Raw genomic sequence first — 20,169 nt, forward strand, 5'->3', positions numbered from 1 at the left:
GGGTACAATCTCTAGTACACTGTTAAAAGGCATAAAACACATGCTAACATATTCACCACAGCTCTCCCAAGACAGTCACCCAGCACGGCGTACACATCAGACAGCCTGTGTAGATCATTGTTTTGCATCATGCCATGTTTGCATGCTTTCGTTCAGCTTTCTAATACTGACTCATGAAAATGCCGACTGTGTCATTATACATGATGATAATTCATACAGTATAATATGGCTGTGACTGGAACTGCCTAACGCACCCACACAACAGGCGACTTATTGTCAGGGTTTGATTGTGTTGGATGATAGGCATTAACTGAATGTTCTGGCTTTAATACTGCAAGTGCTTTTATATGACTGAGAAATCCACCAAAGACAGTTTGCTCTTTCAATCAATTTTACTGTTACATTTATGCTATGGAGCCGCTCTGACCTTGCTGCCTTCAGCATAAACGGCCGCCGCTGTAGCAGCAGATGACATCATTCTTTATGATATAGCTCACCTAAGGCCATGGATCACAATGAGGCTGCATTATAACACTATTACCTTCTTCCTAATTAAAATAGGGAAAGTAACACAAGGAGCATTTGTCTTAGGCCCTGTGGCCCTTGGCTGTAGACACATATGTGGATGCACACAATTCTACACACGCACACACTTTCACAAGGAGTAACAAGGTTCTCATTGGAACATAGGAAAAATTCCAGAAAGTCCAAATAATTCTGAAATAAATGGATGTACTTCAGGAAAGTACTATTAAGCACTAGTAATTGAATCCTCTGGCTTTAAGTCATGTCTGATGGATTTTGTTATCTGTTATTGGATTATTGGCCTTGAATGAATCATCTCTCTGTAATGATGTGTGTGTGTGTGTGTGTGTGTGTGTGTGTGTGTGTGTCTTTGAACTGATGATATAATGCTGTCTTGTCCTCTCACACTTTCTCACCCTGTTTACTTTCTCTCTGACAGCATCGGCAGCTCTGCTTGATGCGACCAATTACTGGGAATATACATCAACTACACAGACATGGACACACACACAGACATTGCTTTATAGCCTGTAGCGTCACTGTGTTGCAGGGTTGTGTTAGTCAGTGGAGCAGTCAGCTAGCTGACCATGTCTTGACTGCCTGCAGTCGTCAGAACAGAAGGAAACATTGTGAAGCCACACATACACTTAGCTAGATGTGTAATTTAAGACTCTCTCACGTATGTGCAGTCCTGGAAGGCAAAAGAGAAAGGAGGGTTGTTAAAGTGCTCTGTGGTTATGGTAATGATACTAGTTACAGTAGAGCCATTATGACTGAGGGAGGCCTTCTGATTTGTTAAATAAAAAGAAATCAGCTGGTAAATCAGTTGAGTCAAAGTAAATGAGCCACTGTTGCTTTGAGCAAGCTGTAAAATTTAATGCATTCTTTAACATTACAGCAGTTTGAGGTTTTATCTAGAAGAGTCTGCACACTGACAACCGTAAAAACTCTCATTTGAACTCCAGATAAACACTTCTATCATGGTGTACCTAAACCTTTTCGGACACTAAATACATTGTTTTTACAACTTTGTTTGACACGGAGTCTAGACGCTCCAGGAAACATCGAAAGGGAACAATGTAAAATTACAGTGTAGGTGACAACCTCCCCTCCATCCCATCTCTGAACAAATGTGAACACCTTTCTCTACCCGGCGTCACACGCACCCGGCTTTTGATGTCCTCTGCTTCTGTGTAACTGTTCCTGTCGATGTGACTGTTGGGTTTGACATACGGCTTTGTTTAGGTGTGTGTTTGATCCCCACCTCCTGACAGCCAGAGCAGGTGTGTGTGTGTGTGTGTGTGGAGGGGGTAATCATCATCTTGTGACTCAATGGGGACAGATCTGGAGGTTCACTCAAACACACACACACACACACACACACACACACACACACACACACACACACACACACACACACACACACACACACACACACACACACACACACACACGTCTCTTCATATAAAGCACTTCTTTACTTGGAGTCTTTTTAAGGATGTTCTTTTTGATATACGTCTCCACCTTTTTCTGCTAACCTTTTCCTGTTTGTCTCTTTGTCTGTCTCTTCCAGGTAAATCCTACACAATGATTGGCTGTGATGACTCCCTTCAGACTCTGGGTATAATCCCCTGTGCCATCTCCTGGTTGTTTAAGCTCATCAACGAGAGGAAGGAGAAAACAGGAGCACGCTTCTCCGTTCGAGTCTCTGCAGTCGAGGTCAGTGTTACTGACGAGACCTCAATTTGAAACATCCCCTACAGAATTAAACTGGTGCCATTAGTGATACAGACATTTGAGAAAGGAGGCCACTAAATAGTAGTGGCATTAGCTGTAACACTAGCGATGCAGTGTCTCCCTCCCTTCCAAGTTTGATCTGACCAGATTTAGTCATGCATGTGTGTGTGTGTGTGTGTGTGTGTGTGTGTGTGTGTTTGCGTGTGTAGGTTTGGGGGAAAGAGGAGAACCTTAAGGACTTGCTGTCTGAAGTTGCTACAGGCAGTTTACAGGATGGACAGTCACCTGGAGTCTACCTGTGTGAGGACCCCATCTGTGGCATGCAGGTAGGTACACACGCACACACACACACACACACACACACACACACACACACACACACACACACACACACACACACACACACACACACACACACACACACGTGGCTGCTTCAGATTCAGTTCAGTGTGTATATGAACAGTATAGGGACTTATATCAATATTCTTTATCTTTGTTTGTTTAGCCTCAGGCCGTTCTCTGTTGTCTCAGCTATTGTTGGATGTGCACACACACACACACACACACACACACACACACACACACACACACACACACACACACACACACACACACACACACACTCTATTATAGTCCATTTTCTTCCAAAATAAACAGGGCAACTTTAAGAACACCGGGTTCATTTATTCATTTGTTTTACTTAAAATATGGTTAGTGCTTCTGCCGGGCTAAGTCAGAATCAAAGAACAGCGTCAAGTACAAAAGATGTGAAGACACAAACACAAATGGAAGAAGAACTCGAAAAAATGCTGTATTCTGTTTGAATTTTGCATTTACTGATTGCTAAACAAGCCACTCTCATCCCCATTTAATTATCATCATCATCTGTCACTGTAAGGCAGAAACTACAAAGCAGTCTGAGTGGTGTGTGCGTGTGCGGAAGAGTGCCAAAAACGACTGAGTGACAGAGGGTGAGCTTGTGTGTGTGTGTGTGTGTGTGTGTGTGTGTGTGTGTGTGGCTTCAGTTATATGTTTATAGGATTACAGGGTCTGATAAAAGAACATCTGTGTAATCCTTAACTAATCTGACATAATCTCATCAGTAATGATATCCTGCAGTACCTCTCTCTCTCTCTCTCTCTCTCTCTCTCTCTCTCTCTCTCTCTCTCTCTCTCTCCGCCCTCTAACTCATCTCTGCTTCCCTCTATCTCTGTCTCCCATTCTTGGAGGCAAATTATAAAATGCTGTCTTTGAATATGTCAATCAGTCCTCTAGATTCAGAATCCTCATAGTGCATAATATTATCAGTGTTTGGACACTTCCCTCTCGTCTGGCTGTCTGTCCTTCTTTATTACCCCTACATGGGCAATATTCACACATTTTCTCCCCTCCCCAAACATTTTCCAGCTCCAGAATCAGTCCGAACTGCGTGCTCCGACCCCAGAGAAGGCAGCCTGGTTTCTGGATGCAGCTATAGCAGCTCGCCACAGCAGCCAACGTCCCAACATCACCGAAGAAGAACACAGGAACTCACACATGCTGTTTACGCTACACATATACCAGTATCGCATGGAAAAGACAGGCAAAGGAGGGAGTAAGTTCTGCTTGTCCCAACACTGTTATTACATCACTGTTATCATTGGTGACACTTTTTCTACTGTAATTTTTAACATTAATACTTATCAATAACAAATTAACTATCACAGCTACTTGTACTGCTGCAGATACTTGTTTGCAGATATATTTGTACTGTTGTTATCATATCACACATCGCCTGCTGTGAGTCCTACACGTGAGAATCATAGTAGGAGAAAAGCAGACACAAACATGCTGTTTACTATTAAAATAATGCTTCACCACAGGGGCAACAAAGCAAGGAGTGAGCGAACACAACAGTGATAGACTGATCAATCTATTTACCCACAGCCAGTGTGGATAAACAGGAGAGTTGTACACACACCTATCACAGGCTGTATGATCCCTCCATACATTCTGTGCTTAGATTAATTCACACATGCACTCATGTTTAAATAATAACTGGCTGACAATGTACAGGAGTAGTGTGAGTTTCATAACTTGCCTTCAGCAATGTCTCGCTCACATAATTACATTTTATAACAGTCTTTAGCTTTAGAGAACTTGCTTTCCAATGATGCTGAATTCAGAAAAACAACTTATTGTACACCTCATTATCGTTGAATGTCTATATAGAAGGCTACATTCAATAGTTGTATATCATCTATCTGGTCTATGCTGCTGAAAACACCACCACAGAAAGTGTTTGTTTGTTAATATCATAGGTCACTGAGTTTTTTATCATACCTGGAGATCCATCTTTGCAAAACCATATTTAAGTATCGATGCTATAAGCAACAATTTATCATACATTATACTCTATTATTAGATTTAGATCTTACGTCACAAATTACCTTTTACCGTCCTCTTGGCTCTCCTTCTCCATTATTGACACCTTTTTTCACATTGCTAGTGTCAGGAGGTCGCAGTCGCCTCCACCTGCTGGACCTGGGCAGCTGTGATGTCAAAGTACTCGGAGGAGGAGGAGGTGGAAAAAACAGAGAGAACTCTTCACCCAGCTCGACCCCTCTGTGCCTTTCTCTATCTGCCCTCGGCAACGTGATCCTTGCCCTGGTCAACGGGAGCAAGCACATCCCATACAAGTAAGGTGGTGTGTGTAAGTGTATGTATAGCATGTGAGAGGAGAGGAGAGGAGAGGAGAGGAGAGGAGAGGAGAGGAGAGGAGAGGAGAGGAGAGGAGAAAGGAAATGTCCTAAGATGCTTTGAATAAAGTAAGGAGAAGAAATTGAGGTAGATAGAAAACAAAGAGGAAGATAAAAGTTAACAATTAGGAGAAAAAAGTGAGAAAAAAGTATGGAGGGGAGGGTGACATGAGGAGGAAAGTGGGATGCTGGAGGAGAAGAGGAGAGGACAGCAGCTGAGAGATATCTTAAGTTGCTTCAGGTTTTGGGGACTTAATGTTATAAACAACAACAGCTGCTGTTACATATTCATCACATCCACTTTCCTGGTTAACTGACAGGCAGTGAGAGCAAAGGAGGGAGAGGGAGAGGAGAGAGAGAGAGAGAGAGAGAGAGAGAGAGAGAGAGAGAGAGAGAGAGAGAGAGAGAGCAGGTAGAAAATAAAATTGTGATGTAATGGGAATTAATTACTGGAATTTCTGTTGCAATGTTTGGTATGCTATATACTGTATGTACAGTGTATGGAGCAAACTGTACAGTAATTGTCCTCATTTTAACTTCCCCTCTATTTAATTCCTCTTTTCTTCCATCCTTCCTCTTGCTCTTCCACCTCCTTAAGGCTGTATTGCTGTGTGCTTCTTGCTGGGTTAATTTAATCACCAGATTTTGCATTTACATTGCAAAACAACCTCCTACCTAACACTGAAGCTGCAAGCAAAGCTTGGCTGAGTGTGGTTTGGCACCGGTGACTCAGAGTGTTGGATTGTGAGGGGATTTGAACTGATTTAACCATGTATGCCGTGTTACTGCCACTTTGCTAGAACCAAGGACTGGGAGCACAGTGACAGAATCACAAATCCCTGAGCAAAGGCTACGGAGCACAGCTAAGCTAACATGGATGTCAGCAGAGAGGAGTGTGTGTGTGTCACTGCGGGCTGTAGTCAGCAGAATATAGAAGAGTAGCTAATAGCTATTGATTAAAAAAATGGTTGTTGATGTGTTTGTGCAGCAGGTAGCCATTATTATCTTCTCCCTTTGTAAATAAAAGAAAGAGAGGGCCTTTCGGTAATGAGCAGAATGTTTACATTGTTAACAATCTTAGTTTAGCATGTTAAAATGATCTAATTAGCACTCAAGTCAAATCACAGTTGTGGCTCATGGGAATGTCATTAGTTCGTTAAGTAATTTGGTCATAAATCAAAGTACTGGATAAAGCGAAATGTTGTGGATCAGGTTATTACATTACATTTCATCCTGCAGAGAACATGAATGTCCAACCTGTGCCAATCCATCTTGTAGACGATGAGATATTTCACTGGATAAATCAAAATTTTGACCTGCTGGTGGCACTGGAGGGATCATGGGTGTCATGGCAATCCATCAAATAGAAATATTTCAGCCTGGACCAAAGTGATGAACTGACCGACAACGACAAGACCAAACAGGATGCCGTCCAGTTTGAGTCCAGAGACTCTGCTCCCTCCATTTCATCACTGTTAAAGGCCGAGTGTGTCTTCCAGTGCTTCATTACTTTTGGGATAGGGTCCCACCCTGTCCTTATACTCCCAGCCCTGTTCCAGTACTGTTGCTAGGTAGCCGGTAATTTTATGCCAGTTGATCAGCAGAATATTGGACATTATTATGTGTTCGTAGCTTTCCAGTTCAAGAAAAAGAGACAGTTGTCTGTCACCACAAATTCGACACTTTGGCTCTTGCCCAGACAAGCATCTTTGGATTGGAAGACTTGGATCTAAATCTTGAGACAGTTTTGCGAGGTCTATGTTTCAGCCACAACATGCTCATGCCTTCCCACAGTCACTGAACATCAACCTCTCTCATTGGGGACCGTTTCCCATCTGGTTTGCTGTCTCTCTCTCCTGGCAAAACCCCCCTAAATTTTTCCATTGCCGCTCTCACTCCTGTGCTATCTGCTGTCTGTATTCTAACATACAGTCCCACAGTTGCAATTCTTAGTATTAGCAGTATACGCAGCACAGGAAAATCTTGATGTCCTTCATTCATTAGCTCAGTTATAAATAAGTGAAGGACAACATGTCTCACAATGTGGCTTTTCCAGGTGTACTCCCTGATGTTAGTCTCTTATAATAATGGCAATGCTGTGCTCTTTATAGGCTAGTTTTAACCTCAGAGAGCATCAGCGGCATGTTACATAGAGTAGTCCTCCCTGGTAAAAAAAAATAAAAAGTAGCACAGACTGAAAGCACTTGAATTAACATGCAAATGAATACTGCATGAGTCATGAATTTACCTACATTAATCTCAGATAGAGATGGACTGAGGGAGAGAGAACAGGGTTTGTTGAAGCCTGAGGCAATAAACAGAGAAAGAACAACTGAGCAGCGAGGAGTAGAGCATCAATGAGAAAGAGGAGGTCAGGAAAGGCGTATGTACATACTTGTGTGTGAGTGTCTGCGCATGTGAATGTACGCATACGTATGTGTGTGAGACATGCCTGCAGGCTGTGTTTTTAGAAAAAGGGGACAGCAGCGTGAGGTATTGGGCCACAGAGGAGCCTTACTCACTGTCAGCCTGCAGGCCTCAACACACACACATGTGCACGCACACACACACGCTCATATAAGGCTGTGAATGATTGCAGTAGCCCACCCAGGAGAAAGTCTTTACTTAAACACACAACCTACTTTTACTCTCCCATCTGTAAGTATAATCTCTCTGGGACACAGATCATTTCCCAATATTAGACTGCATAATATCCAGAGTGCTTCTTTTAAGACTTTGTTGGCTTTAGTCTTGAATAGCGACCTTTCATGTGTTTTAGCAGCCTTAATCAATAAACCTAATCAATAATTACCATCAACTTTGCTTCTTTTTTTCCTCACCATTACACTGACTATTAGCATCCTCTATAACTTGTAGAAAACGTCCAGTGGTCTTGAGACCAAGACAAGCTGTTAAAATAATAATAATAATAATAATAATAATAATAATAATAATAATAATAATAATAATAATAATAATAATAATAATCCTCAGTCAAATGTCAGATCTGTGTGGACGTCTGTCAGAAGATCGACCAGTTTAGTCTCATGTTTCAGTGACTGTGTGCATTTCCAACACGTCTGTAGTTCTCACATCTCGGTGTATGTGTGTGTGTGTGTGTGTGTGTGTTACTAGGGACAGCAAGCTGACCATGTTGCTAAGGGAGTCGCTAGGCAACATGAACTGCCGGACCACCATGATTGCTCACATCTCTGCCTCACCCAGAGATTTCTCAGAAACCCTTTCCACCATCCAGATTGCTTCCCGCGTCCTCCGCATGAAAAAGAAGAAAACTAAAGTCACCGTGGTGAGTTTGAGCCGAACCTTGATGCTTCATTACAGCTGGGACATCGTGTCTCTTCATCTCATGAAAGTAAAACTTTAGGAACATTGAATCCAAGATAAAGACAACAGTCACTGGTAAGGCACCTTGAACAGATGGACAAATGACACATATGCATACATACTGCTCATGACCTTGACATTGCACTGCATGTTTAATTTCTGAAGTTTGTGTGAAAGTCTTGGCTTTATATAACTAACAATAAGTTGAAATGACTTTATTTTGACTGTTTGTGCTCAGTTGATTTCCAAACATTATGCATTTTTTCACCTCCTCCCCCTTTCCATCACATGTGCCTGTAGTGCTGCTGACACCTTTCATCTCTCATGCTCACTTATTTCAAAACTGGCTTCAGAGCTCTAAAAATAAAGCTCAAATTAGGCAAAAATGAGGTGAGATACCTTAAAATGCAGTGATAGAAATAGGAAAGAGTAAAGTTAAAGTTCTTTCCTTAAATCGGCAGTGTTACTTGGCTAGACTGCATGCTGGTCCAGGATCTGTCTGGATGTCATCCTTTTCTCTCTTCTCTATCTCTTCCGTCTCTCTCTGGTGTGAACTGCCAATTAAAGGCTAAAAAAATAAAAACCTCTCTCAGCAAATCTAAAACAGGAATACTTTCTCTCTCACCGGCCTACTCTGCCTCCTCTTTCCTGTCTCGATCGCCCCTCAGCAATACACCTCCAGCTCCTCTGGAGGAGAGAGCTCCTGCGAGGAGGGTCGCATGCGTCGTCCGACCCACCTGAGACCTTTCCATCATCGTGGTGACGCTGACTCTGACCTTCCACTGCTGCGACTATCCAGTGACCCCGACGAATACTCCAGCAGCGAGCAGTCATGTGACACAGTGATCTACGTGGGCCCGAATGGGGCTTCAGTGTCAGACAGAGAACTGACGGACAATGAGGGACCACCAGAATTTGTGCCAATTATTCCAGCTTTGCTTCGAGGTAAAGCGTCAGAGCAGCAGCAAACACAAAGTCAGGCAGCCGGAGCCCAGAACAAGGTAATTACAATATATTTACACGACACATTTGATATGAAAAAACAGTTGACTTACTTCTCTGTGTTTTCTGCTGCAACAGGTGCAGTCGCAGCCAGAGGACCAGCCCAGTGGTCCCTCTCAGCCCCTCCCACAGCCCTCTCAGTCACTGCTTGGGCAGCCATTGGCTCCTGTCCCAGAGGAGGGAGCTGAGTGCCTGAAGTGCAACACCTTTGCTGAGCTGCAGGAGAGACTGGACTGCATTGATGGCAGCGAGGAGGTGATGAGAGTCTTCTGTCCGTCTTTTGCTGCTGTTATTATTTAAAAGAAAAATCACTCGATGTGATGTGCATTAGATGGTATGTGGAGAGTTTGGCAGGTTGTTTGGCAAGTAGATCTTTTCAAATGGAAAAAAGGGGTTTGTCTGTATCTGCTTAAAATGTTCTGCATGTATCTGCAGAACCTTTTGCTTGCTTGTATGTAGAGGCAATTTTCCGTCCCTTTCAATAAGCATGTGCTTTGTTGTTTTGTAACACAATTGAAAACAGCCATTTGAAAAGGCGGTGCATTATTATGGTTAAATTATTTGTACAGGACCCTGTTATTTACATGTCACTAATGCAGGTTTTTATGCTGTGAGCAGCTCAAGTGATCTGTATTATTCTCATCCACCAGCACCACAGGCGACATAAGTGGACAGCACTTCCTTTGTCAGTCAAATCAACAGTCAAATCAAACTATGTCAGATATTGTCATATGAAGAATGGAGCCTTTTTTCATCAATCACTCTGTTTCTATGTTCAGGTGGCAAAGTTTCCCTTTGAAGAGGTTCCAGCGAGCAAACAAGGTGCTAAACAAGAGCCGTGTCCATCCACAGCTGTCCCAACCGCAGCTCCTTCTGCTCCAGGCTCTGCTGCTGTGTTGGAAACAGAAAGCAAAACAGGTCACAGTCACTGATTACATACACTGTGCTGTACAGAGATCTGGCTTTGAAGGCACCCATAGACTGGTGTGGTTTCTTAAACCAGCATCAACTGAAGTCCTGTTTGACATTTTTGGAAAACATTGTTCTGTCCAACATTTCCAGGCTCAGCATGTGCTGTAGGAGGTAAAGCGCAGCCCTCAGCAGCAGCAGCAGCCTCCAGGAGGAGGACCAATGACCAGCAGCTGCAGGACATCAAGGAGGTGGTGGAGGAGGCGGAGCTGGCCCAGACGATGATACACAGCCTGACTCAGAGTTCTGCTTCCCCCATAGTTACAAGTACCAGGAGCGTCACAGGAAGTAGCAGCATCACCTCTAACCCACTGCACAGGGCCAAGAGTTCCCACCTGAATGACAGGTGAGTACAGGTGGTGCTTTGTGTGCACCACTGTGAATTCTATTCACTAAGTACTTGACTTTAAATGATGAAATATCTGATTTATTGTCTCTCTGAACAGCCGCGAGAGTCTGAATGTGGGCAGTAATGCTGACGGGAAGGCACGGCCACTAGGATCACCACGCCTGGGTATTGCCAGCCTGACCAAAACCTCAGACTACAGGTAAGGTACATGCATACACATGGACAATAATTTCAACTTTCAACAATAATAATAATAATAATAACAATTGTTTTAAATATTAACACAAATGCAATTTGTTGCTTATATTTCTGTTAATATTAAATCAAACCATAAGCAGCAATGAAGGAGTCGCATATAGACTAAATGTGTAAGAGGACAGCAGCACGGGATCAGCTCCATAATGTTTGATCCTTGTGTTCCTCCTCAGGCCTCCATCTTCTCCCTCCCAGCGGTGTAAAGTGTACACCCAGAAGGGCGTGATGCCAGGAACACCCCCTCTGTCCTCACACACTCTGGCTCAAGACGGCCAAGCCACAGACATTTTGACCTCAGACAGTACGCATCCTTCTTTGTGTTTATGCTTTAAACTGTGCTTGTACTGAAACCCTGAAAAAGAAATTTGATGTTTACGATTAGTATTTAGTTTTTTTATAAACTCTTAATTATTTCTATTTGTCTATTTTTTGTTTCCTTTCTGTTCTTCTTTTCCTCGTATAAGTCTTACTTCACTCTGGGTATTCATATCCTCACTAAATCTACTATAGACAGTATATCTAGAAAATGTCTATTTAATTGAGTGATTTTGTGTTTCTCATATAGTGTCATTTGTTTTCCCGTTGTTTAACACATGCTATAGTGAGACAGTGGTGCTGCCTAAGTCTTAATAATGTATAAACAGTCTGTTATTGGGCATCCTTACATGTTCTTCATCTGTTAATCCCTCCTGCAGGTGATGTTATTGCTGTTTTATACCAACAGCCTCACAAGGCATAGTGTGATGCCAATTTTCTTGTATTCTGCACTTGGAAAATAACAGTAATTATGACGCCAAATGTCTGTTTCTGATTCTGCAGACAGTTTGGCTGCAGACAGCGGCCGGTCCTCCACAGAGTCCCTGCTGTCCAGGACCTCTCCGGTGGGCATGAGCCCACAAGTCCGAGAGCCAACTCCATCTCTGTCTGCCAGCCTGGGCTCAGCTGAGACACTCTGTGATGACGATGTGCCGCCGATACCCTTGGATACGCAGAGGGATGGTAAGTTGCAGTAAAACTCTGCTATTTTTACACAAGGAAAGGGAGGTGGGATGCAAAATAAGACATGTGAATCATATGAAAACCCTGAGATTAATGACGACAAATATGCTCCGCGCTAAGCAAGCAAACAGGAAATGGACATATTTGGTAACTCGGTTCTCATACTCTCCTCCATTTGCAGCCTCAGGACCAGCAGTATCTGTCGGAACAGTCGGACCTCTATCGCTTGGGGAGGATGAACTGGTGTACACTGTGGCTTCTGGAGGTGTGGAGAACCTCCATGCTACGGCTCTCATGGACACTCAGGGCCTGAGCTGTCGTCCAACGAGCATCATCAGCTTCAGCAGGGACCGTTGCTCCATCGCTGCCCTCGCCTCGGGCTCTCAAGCTGTCAGCATTATCAGCGGTATTGCTGACGATGGAGCTGTGGAAGATTATTACATGCCTGTAGGTCCTGCAACATCTTCAGGGGTTACAGAGGTGGTTGCCATGGCAGAGGTTAGTGTGACTGATTGACTTTGCATTTAGAGTGACAAAGAGCATTTGGTATGTGGATATGTTGCTAATGTTCACAAATAAGACTGATTTAAACCACAATATACAACAGTAGTCACCATGAAAAAAGATCATAGACGAGGGCTGTGGGGCCAACATGGCTGCCACAGAATACTGAAATCTGTCTCATTGTCTCCAGGTAATCAAACGTATAGCAGATTTATTTTCACAAATTGCTCTACAGAATCAGGAGTAAGTCCTTGTTTTTTGGATTTCAAGACACCATACCTGACTGAATTGTGTCCTGCCATAGGTGGCCATGGCAAAGCTGCGGATTGAAGGTGAAGCCTTAGCTACAGTGATGTCGAACTGTGGTTCACCTGTCTCTTCCTGGATGAGTGACTTGAGTATGGGCAGTGAAGCTGACCAGTCTCTCCACAGCTTCAGTCAGTCCCAGAGCCAGCAAGGGGAGGCCCTGGCTGAGCCTGAACCCATCCAGAGCCTTTGCTTTGGAGTGGAGGAGCTAGGTGGTTCTGACAGCTGCAGCAGCCCGAGAAGAGGGAGCCTGGAAGGAGAGGTGGTGCTGTCAGAGAATGGGAGTGAGAAGGGAACTCCAACCAAAGACAGACTGAGGAAACTGCCTCCCTCCATGGCTAAGACTAACATTCAGATTCTGGCAGGACCTGGTAATTTCTCTCCCTTCAAGACCACCATGAGCGTGCACCCATGTGTGGCTGTCAAACCCATGGTTATACAGGAACCAACCATCCTCTCGTCACCTACCAAGACCAGCTTCATGAAAGACCCGGGCAAATTTAATGCACCGCTTTTAGCTTCTATTTCCAGTGAGATGAGCTTTGAAGACCCCTGGTTGAAACGCGGCATGGAGGAGGGGAGGTCCAGGGAGCTTGTGTGTGAAGTGAAGCCAGGGAAGAGGGAGGTAGAGCATTCGGAGAGCCAGGCTGGAGGTGGGACCGGAGACCACCGCAGCTTCTGCAGGGATGGTAAGCAGAGCCGGACTGGGATAATACTTGGGAATCTAACATCAGCCCAGGCCAAACGCCACACATCCACAACAGACCACGTATACTATAACTGTTTAATGGAAATAGTTTTACTATTTATACCAATAACATACTTCTTCAAAACACATTTAAAAACTGTCTTCAGTTTCAAGAGTTAGTCCACTGTACTTCCATAAGTTGTGCTTCCATAGCTCTGAATAACTGGAGGTACTTCTGGGTCTTAATTTGCATGCATACTCTCCTGCTTTCCTACATAGCATACTCTAGTGTTGATGCCATTTATTAGTTTTTAAAAACAGAGTATAAACTCTGCAAGGATAGTTATGATATCATGATGCGCTGATGGTGAGAAACAGTGAAATGTTTCCAAAAAAACACGTGTTCTACACGTGTAACTACGTGTTCTGTCTTATTTGCTATTCTTCTATCACCAGGTGGAGATCATGGCAGCTCTAGTTCAGGTGGTGAGCTCGTGTCGTCTCCAGATTCTTTTAAGAGAGTGGTGGATGGCTGTGAGATGGTCGCTGTTGTCGCCCATGGAGAATGCTTGACTAGCATCTACAGCCCAGATATCCACCGTACTGCCAGTCTACCCCGCGGCTGGCATCGTCTCAACCGCCACGACGGCTTAGACAACGGAGTCGAGTACCGTAACCTTGGTGTAACCACTTCAACTCCCTGTAGTCCCCGTGCCACATTGGACCGCCGGGGGTCCACTGGAAAACAAGGCTTTTTCTCCCACAAGAAAGGGGGAATCCCACCTCTACCGCCAGTACGGAAATCCAGCCTCGACCAGCGGAACAGGGCAGCCAGCCCTCTACACCAAACCAGCCACATGGTCTCATTACTGGGCAGCTCAGCAGATGATGCAGGGGTCTCTGGATGTGGCCCCGCAGGTGTCAGCAGACAACGTGGCTCCAGCATAGACAGCAGCAGACTTTTCAGCGCTAAGTTGGAACAGCTTGCAAACAGAACGAACTCTCTGGGTCGGGTCCACAGCTCCCACGGCGGTTCCCACCACTACGACTGCTTCTCTCTGGAGAGGGGTGGCAGCCTGAGAGGGGGAGGAGGAGTGAGAGGCGACAGCACCATGCCTCGGACTGGCCGCAGTCTCACCCGCGCTGGATCTATATCTTCTTCTACTGGAAACAGCAGCAGCCCCAGTTTCAATGCCAGTCCCGGACCAGGCAGTGCTCCACAGTCACCAGTCAAAACCAGCAGCCAGTCAAAGATCTCAGCGGTCAGTAAGCTGCTGATGACCAGCAGTCCCAAGGCCAGGAGTCTGTCTGCCTCCAGCACCAAGACTCTGAGCTTCTCCACCAAGTCTTTAGGCCAAGCCACCAGCCGCAGCTCCAGCCTTCCTCCTAATGGAAAGGTAGGAAGGAATATTTCTTTACTGTAAATTAACATGCTTTGAACACCTGCAAACTCTTTGACTCCGCTCATCACACAAAAGTGGATGAACTACTCAATTTTAAAGATGATGGCACCTTCCTGCTTGTGTGTCAGTTTTACATAAGAAGAGACACACAACTCACTCAACACACAAAATATGTTATTGAGTGTTGAATGAGTTGTGGCCATGACACAAGGTCATGGCCTTTGTCTCTCCTTCAACCCACCTAAGCCATTTCTCTGTTTCCTCAGCCCCAGAGCTCAGTCCAGGGCCAGGGTCCAGTGCAGCAGCAGGGACCCTCCCCTGGATCCTGGTCTACCCAGTCTTTGAGTCGCAGTCGAGGAGGAAGCCTGGCTGCTAAGCTGCCTCTGCGGGCTGTCAACGGTCGAATCTCAGAGCTCCTCCAGGGAAGTGCAGGCTCCCGTACCAGGAGTCATGCCCAGGGAGGAGGCACAGATCCAGGAGAAGAAAGAGGAGTTGGAGGAACAAGGTAAGTCAGTTTTACTTTATTTTGCTTTACATCTCAAGTGTTGAGCAGAACATCCTAAATAAAGAAAATTACAACAAGTGCAAGAATCATAGTGGTCTTTATTTAAATTGAGTTCATTCGAAGACAATAAACATGATGCACATGTTTATACAAGTAACATCAGATTTTGTGTTATGTAAGAATATCATCAATTACAGACATGGCATAATAATTTCAAAAGGTTTTCGGGGTTCCTGATGGTCTAAGATGCAAGCTTCAAAACCCACATTTCGACTTCCATCAGGGAATTTTGCTGCATGTGATGCCTGCTGCTCTCTTTGTCAACAATCAGCTAAAAAAGGTCAACTGCCATTAAAACAAATCCAGAAAATAACCTGTGGTTTAACCTGTTTTGTCCTATTTTCCTGTTCTTAGTGGAGGGGGAGCTGGAGCTGGAGCTGGAGCTGGAGGTGGAGGTGTTGGTGGTGGTGGAGTTGGCCTGGGGGAGGAGAGGACAGTAGTAGTCCAAACACTGCCCTCTCCCTACAGTAAGATCACTGCTCCCAGAAAACCACACCGCTGCAGCAGTGGCCATGCTAGTGATAACAGGTGAGCTCATAGAGAAATGTCAAATTTGACATTGACACAGCATACTTTTGGTGCTGCTTAAAGGATTTGATTGTTTGATTTTACCTTTAACTGTGATTTCATTTTGCCTCTAACAGCAGCGTACTGAGTGGCGAGCTCCCCCCGGCCATGGGGAAGACGGCCTTGTTTTACCACAGTGGAGGCAGCAGTGGCTATGAGAGCATGCTCAGGGACAGCAGTGAGAACACAGGAAGTACCTCCTCCGCTCAGGACTCCCTCAGTGAACACAGTTCAGCCACCACCTCCTCCAGACGGAGCTCCAAGAGCAGCAAGAAGAGCAGGAGCAACACAGGTCACAATTAAACATTAAAACCTGTTTTCTAAGTATTAATGACCTTTTCACTGAATTAGATCATGAACGATTATTGTTTAACTTCTGAATCAGTGAACACAACCCTAATGCCAAATGCAAAGTTACTGTTTTCATTTAGTTTATCTTGTTCTCAATATGTATTTTTCTTTTTGCCGTCTTTCAGCACTGAGCTTTTAGAGCTTAAAAGCACCTAAAATATTATTCTTTTATTCTGAAATTCATAGAGGTGAAAGCCTTCACAAAACATGATCCGAAGACAGCTAAAGCTTAAAAAAAAGAAAGAAAGCAAGATAGAACTGATTGAAAGAAAGGTATAGACCTCTGTGAAGTAGCTCAGTGAAAAAGCAATGATCAAGTCAGGGCAAAGTGAAGAAAGCTGTGGTTGCAAAAGGAGCCAGGTAGGAAAGGTGACCCTGACCACCCATCTGTGAAATGGTAAAGGGAATCTGCTGGTGTGGGCTGTAATGAATATATATTCACCAGAACCCCACACAGAAAGGCTGCTAATGTGCCCCATCAAATAACTGTCTGCTGGTTAACTATGAGGATGGATGAGTGCATAAAATCAGATTGGACAGGGGCAGCTCTTCCTGGTGTGTTTTAAACTGGAGTTACACTCTCCATCTGTGTGCGTACTGGGGCGCAGCCTCACCTCCTGCCACGCAACATAACATCTGGATTTACTCTTATTTTTCTTTGACCACAATGGATTCTGTGCTTCAAAGAGAGCACTCGCTGTCAAACTGTCACAGGAAGACACAGGCGGAAAGGATTACTCTGTTTGTTGCACGTGTTCAACGTGGATACAACAATTCAGTCCCAGTTCAGGCAGACAGAGTATAAATAGTAAGAGGAAGATGTGCCACAGACTGAAGCGACTGAAATGTTAATCACATCTCCAGCTGAGTCTCTCTTTGTGCTTGATTTCCATTAGATTGGATTCACAAGCTCTCTCTCATCTTTTCTTCCATGTCTCCTCCACTGCTCGTCTTTTTTCATCTGTTCCTCTCACACATTTTCTACCTCATTCGTCCAGCCCTTCTCCCCCCTTGCGCCTGCAGACCCTCATTCTTTCTCCGTCCACTTATTTTCCACTTCCTTCTTCGTAATGAAGTACAAATGTCTCTGCTTGACCTCTCCGTGCCACACTGAGACCAAAAGACAGCTGCATCCTTATTAAAATCACCACTTTCTCTGTCTCCTCTCTCTGCTGAACCTTATCTCGGGGTTCCCGGTGAATCTGATAACTCTCATTCCGGTCGACATGGCTGGCAATTTCTATGCAAAGCATGTGTACACGTACGAGTGTGTGTTCAATCTAGCGTAGTGGGCAGATTAGAGAGTGACCTGCAGCTGTTATCTGCGAGCTTCATGAACAGAGTCCAAACTTTTCATCTCGCTTCACACTCCATTATCTGTTGCTTGTTCCCTTTCTGCTTTTTCAATCACTCCGTACTTTCCTTTTGTTCTTTCCTTTCCTCTTCCTTTCCTCTCTCCAGGGATTAATCCATCTCCCTCTCTTTCCTCTCTCACCCATCTCAGACCTCAGTTTATAATATTCTGCTTTTATGTCCACGTCACATCTTCCTGTTTCCCCCTGTAAGATACTTATTCTATGGCCTCCCTGTTGAGCATGAGGACATTTAAGTTGTCCTTCATCTGCTGTGTGACTTGCATCCTGAATGGCCCTGTGTAACTTAATGGTGAGAAAACACCACTAAGCCATGTGGGCCCACCAACATGTGGTATGTTAGGTATGTTAAAGTACTGTTCAGGCAGCTACAGCCAGGAGACATTAGCTTAGCTTAGCATATGGACTGGAAAGGGGGAGAAAGAGCTAGCTAAGGATCCAAAGGTAACTTAGCAAACCTCTAATTATCACAAATAAAGAAGTTATGTCTCATTTGTTTGACCCAAGCAAAACTGAAATATGAAAACACCATTGATGTTTTATGGGTGGTTATATACCAGATGATTTCTGGGCCGGGTGCAATGACTTCCAAGAGCCTTGTTGATGCTGTGATGTTGCTGTTGTTGATGCAACCAGCATTTTTTTTTATTAAGCTAATTGGCAGTAGCCTTATATTGACCAAACGGACACAAGAGTGGTATCGATCTTCTCATCTAACCCTCAGAAAGAAAGCCAGTAATAATAAAGTTAATGAAGATTTGCCACTGACAAAATGCACAACTCACTGCAAGAACTACTTCCTGTTTTTCATGTATCTATATGAGTGCTGAATGAATAAGAAAGTTTAAGGGCTACAGTATGTAGCATCAAATGTGTTTCTGTGTCTGAAAACACTTCTGCTAAACTCTGTTTTATTATCTTCATCTGGTTTGTTCTTTCAGGCCTCCAGCGCCGTCGCCTCATCCCAGCACTGACCTTGGACTCTTCTTCATCCTCACCTTCTCACCGCTCCTCCAAACAGGCTGTCACTTCCTCTTCTTCCTCATCCTCCAGCCCAGGTGCATGCTGGGTAGATGGTCCACTGGGGCCCCCGGCTCCCTCGAACATCAGGGGCGCAACTGCAACGACAGAAGCCTTTGAGATCAAGGTGTACGAGATAGATGACGTCGAGCGACTGCAGAAGAGGAGAGACAAAGGAGGGAACAAGGTGAGGGGGAGAAGGAGGCGTAAACCCACTCACATACAGGAGGGCTGTGAAAAGAAAATCGGTGTAACAGAAAAGGAGGAAGAAAGAGAGAATTACAGTGTGGATTAAAGCATTTAGAAACAAAAGAGGGAGCAGAGAAAACAGGAAAGGGTTAAAGAAAGGAGAAGGTGTGAGAGGAGAATCTCCTGTGTGGTGGTGACAAGGATGTGGGGGGAGAATTCAAGAAGCTGGAGAGCCAAAGAGCGGAAAAGGAGGCCCAGAGGGCAGGAGGCATATTGCACTTGATGTCAGTGAAACTGATATGAGCAATAACAGTGGGAGACATTAAAAAGCAAGAAGTGTCCCATTGGACACTGTCGGCTGGAGCTGGAGAAGAGCAGAGACAGAGGAAGCTGTGGGATCTGAACAGCTGCATGTGTCAATAAGATAAGTTTTAAAAATACAACAGTAAGGATTTTCAAAGTGAATGAATGAACAGCAGCACTAAGTTCTATATGAATAGGGAGATTTTTTCCCAATAAATCTGCATTACATTTCTGTCTGTGTCACTTTCAAAGTATATTTAGAAATGATTAAAAATTCCAAAGATTTAGCAGAATAAAGAGTGGTAGAGCAAGACTCTAATGCAAATGCAAATTAATGCACAGTGCAGGTTTTTGGGTGTCTAATCTTAAACCTTTATGTATTCAGGAGAGGGAGCATTGTGAGCTTTTGGAAAGACAGTGAGAGAGAAAACCATGAAATATAGATTTTCCCTGCAGCGGCCGTAAGGAAGCCACTTAACCCCCCACTGCTGCAGTGAAGCTGCTCAGTGTCCGAAAGCACTCGACTGCGGTCACACTGAGAGTCGATGAGGTGTGAATGTATGGAACTGTGTGAGCGTTCAGCAGGCTGCTCGTGACAGAGGGCCCGTGTGTGTTTCACCACACACTTCTGTGGATAACTAAAGGTGAATAAACAAAATGTCTGACCGTCTGTCCCCCATCCGTGTGACAGGAGGTGGTGTATGTCAGTGCCAAGCTCCGGCTGTTGGAGCACCGTCAGCAGAGAATCAGTGAAGTCAGAGCCAAGTACCAGTGTCTGAAGAAGGAGCTGGAACAAACCAAACAGCACCTGATGCTGGAGCCACACAAATGGACCACTGAGTGTAAGTAGGACTCTGACACACCCACGAGTGTGCGTGGTATATTCTTATTCATGTTCTTTATGATAACAGATGTCTAAAAAGGTTTTCAAAGAATAAGGTTGGTGTTCACATCAAGTCATATTTTTTCTCTGCCTGTCTG

At 44.5% G+C, this 20,169-nt stretch overlaps 1 protein-coding gene across 1 annotated transcript in view; it reads left to right on the top strand.

The window, feature by feature from the left end:
* Window positions 1-20,169, top strand: part of kif26ba (kinesin family member 26Ba) — an 83,667-nt gene that overhangs the window by 59,611 nt on the left and 3,887 nt on the right. Inside the window, exons 8-27 of the mRNA XM_070991895.1 lie at window positions 2,099-2,244; window positions 2,472-2,588; window positions 3,670-3,856; window positions 4,751-4,940; window positions 8,136-8,307; window positions 9,014-9,346; window positions 9,426-9,602; window positions 10,127-10,265; window positions 10,416-10,662; window positions 10,763-10,864; window positions 11,094-11,221; window positions 11,740-11,919; window positions 12,101-12,417; window positions 12,728-13,418; window positions 13,874-14,814; window positions 15,087-15,325; window positions 15,740-15,913; window positions 16,030-16,244; window positions 18,618-18,883; window positions 19,880-20,030. Of these exons, the coding sequence (XP_070847996.1) occupies window positions 2,099-2,244; window positions 2,472-2,588; window positions 3,670-3,856; window positions 4,751-4,940; window positions 8,136-8,307; window positions 9,014-9,346; window positions 9,426-9,602; window positions 10,127-10,265; window positions 10,416-10,662; window positions 10,763-10,864; window positions 11,094-11,221; window positions 11,740-11,919; window positions 12,101-12,417; window positions 12,728-13,418; window positions 13,874-14,814; window positions 15,087-15,325; window positions 15,740-15,913; window positions 16,030-16,244; window positions 18,618-18,883; window positions 19,880-20,030 (5,112 nt within the window). The remainder of the gene's footprint in view (window positions 1-2,098; window positions 2,245-2,471; window positions 2,589-3,669; window positions 3,857-4,750; window positions 4,941-8,135; window positions 8,308-9,013; window positions 9,347-9,425; window positions 9,603-10,126; window positions 10,266-10,415; window positions 10,663-10,762; window positions 10,865-11,093; window positions 11,222-11,739; window positions 11,920-12,100; window positions 12,418-12,727; window positions 13,419-13,873; window positions 14,815-15,086; window positions 15,326-15,739; window positions 15,914-16,029; window positions 16,245-18,617; window positions 18,884-19,879; window positions 20,031-20,169) is intronic.

The sequence above is a fragment of the Chaetodon trifascialis genome, chromosome 1, assembly GCF_039877785.1.
Source record: "Chaetodon trifascialis isolate fChaTrf1 chromosome 1, fChaTrf1.hap1, whole genome shotgun sequence".
NCBI lineage: Eukaryota > Metazoa > Chordata > Actinopteri > Chaetodontiformes > Chaetodontidae > Chaetodon > Chaetodon trifascialis.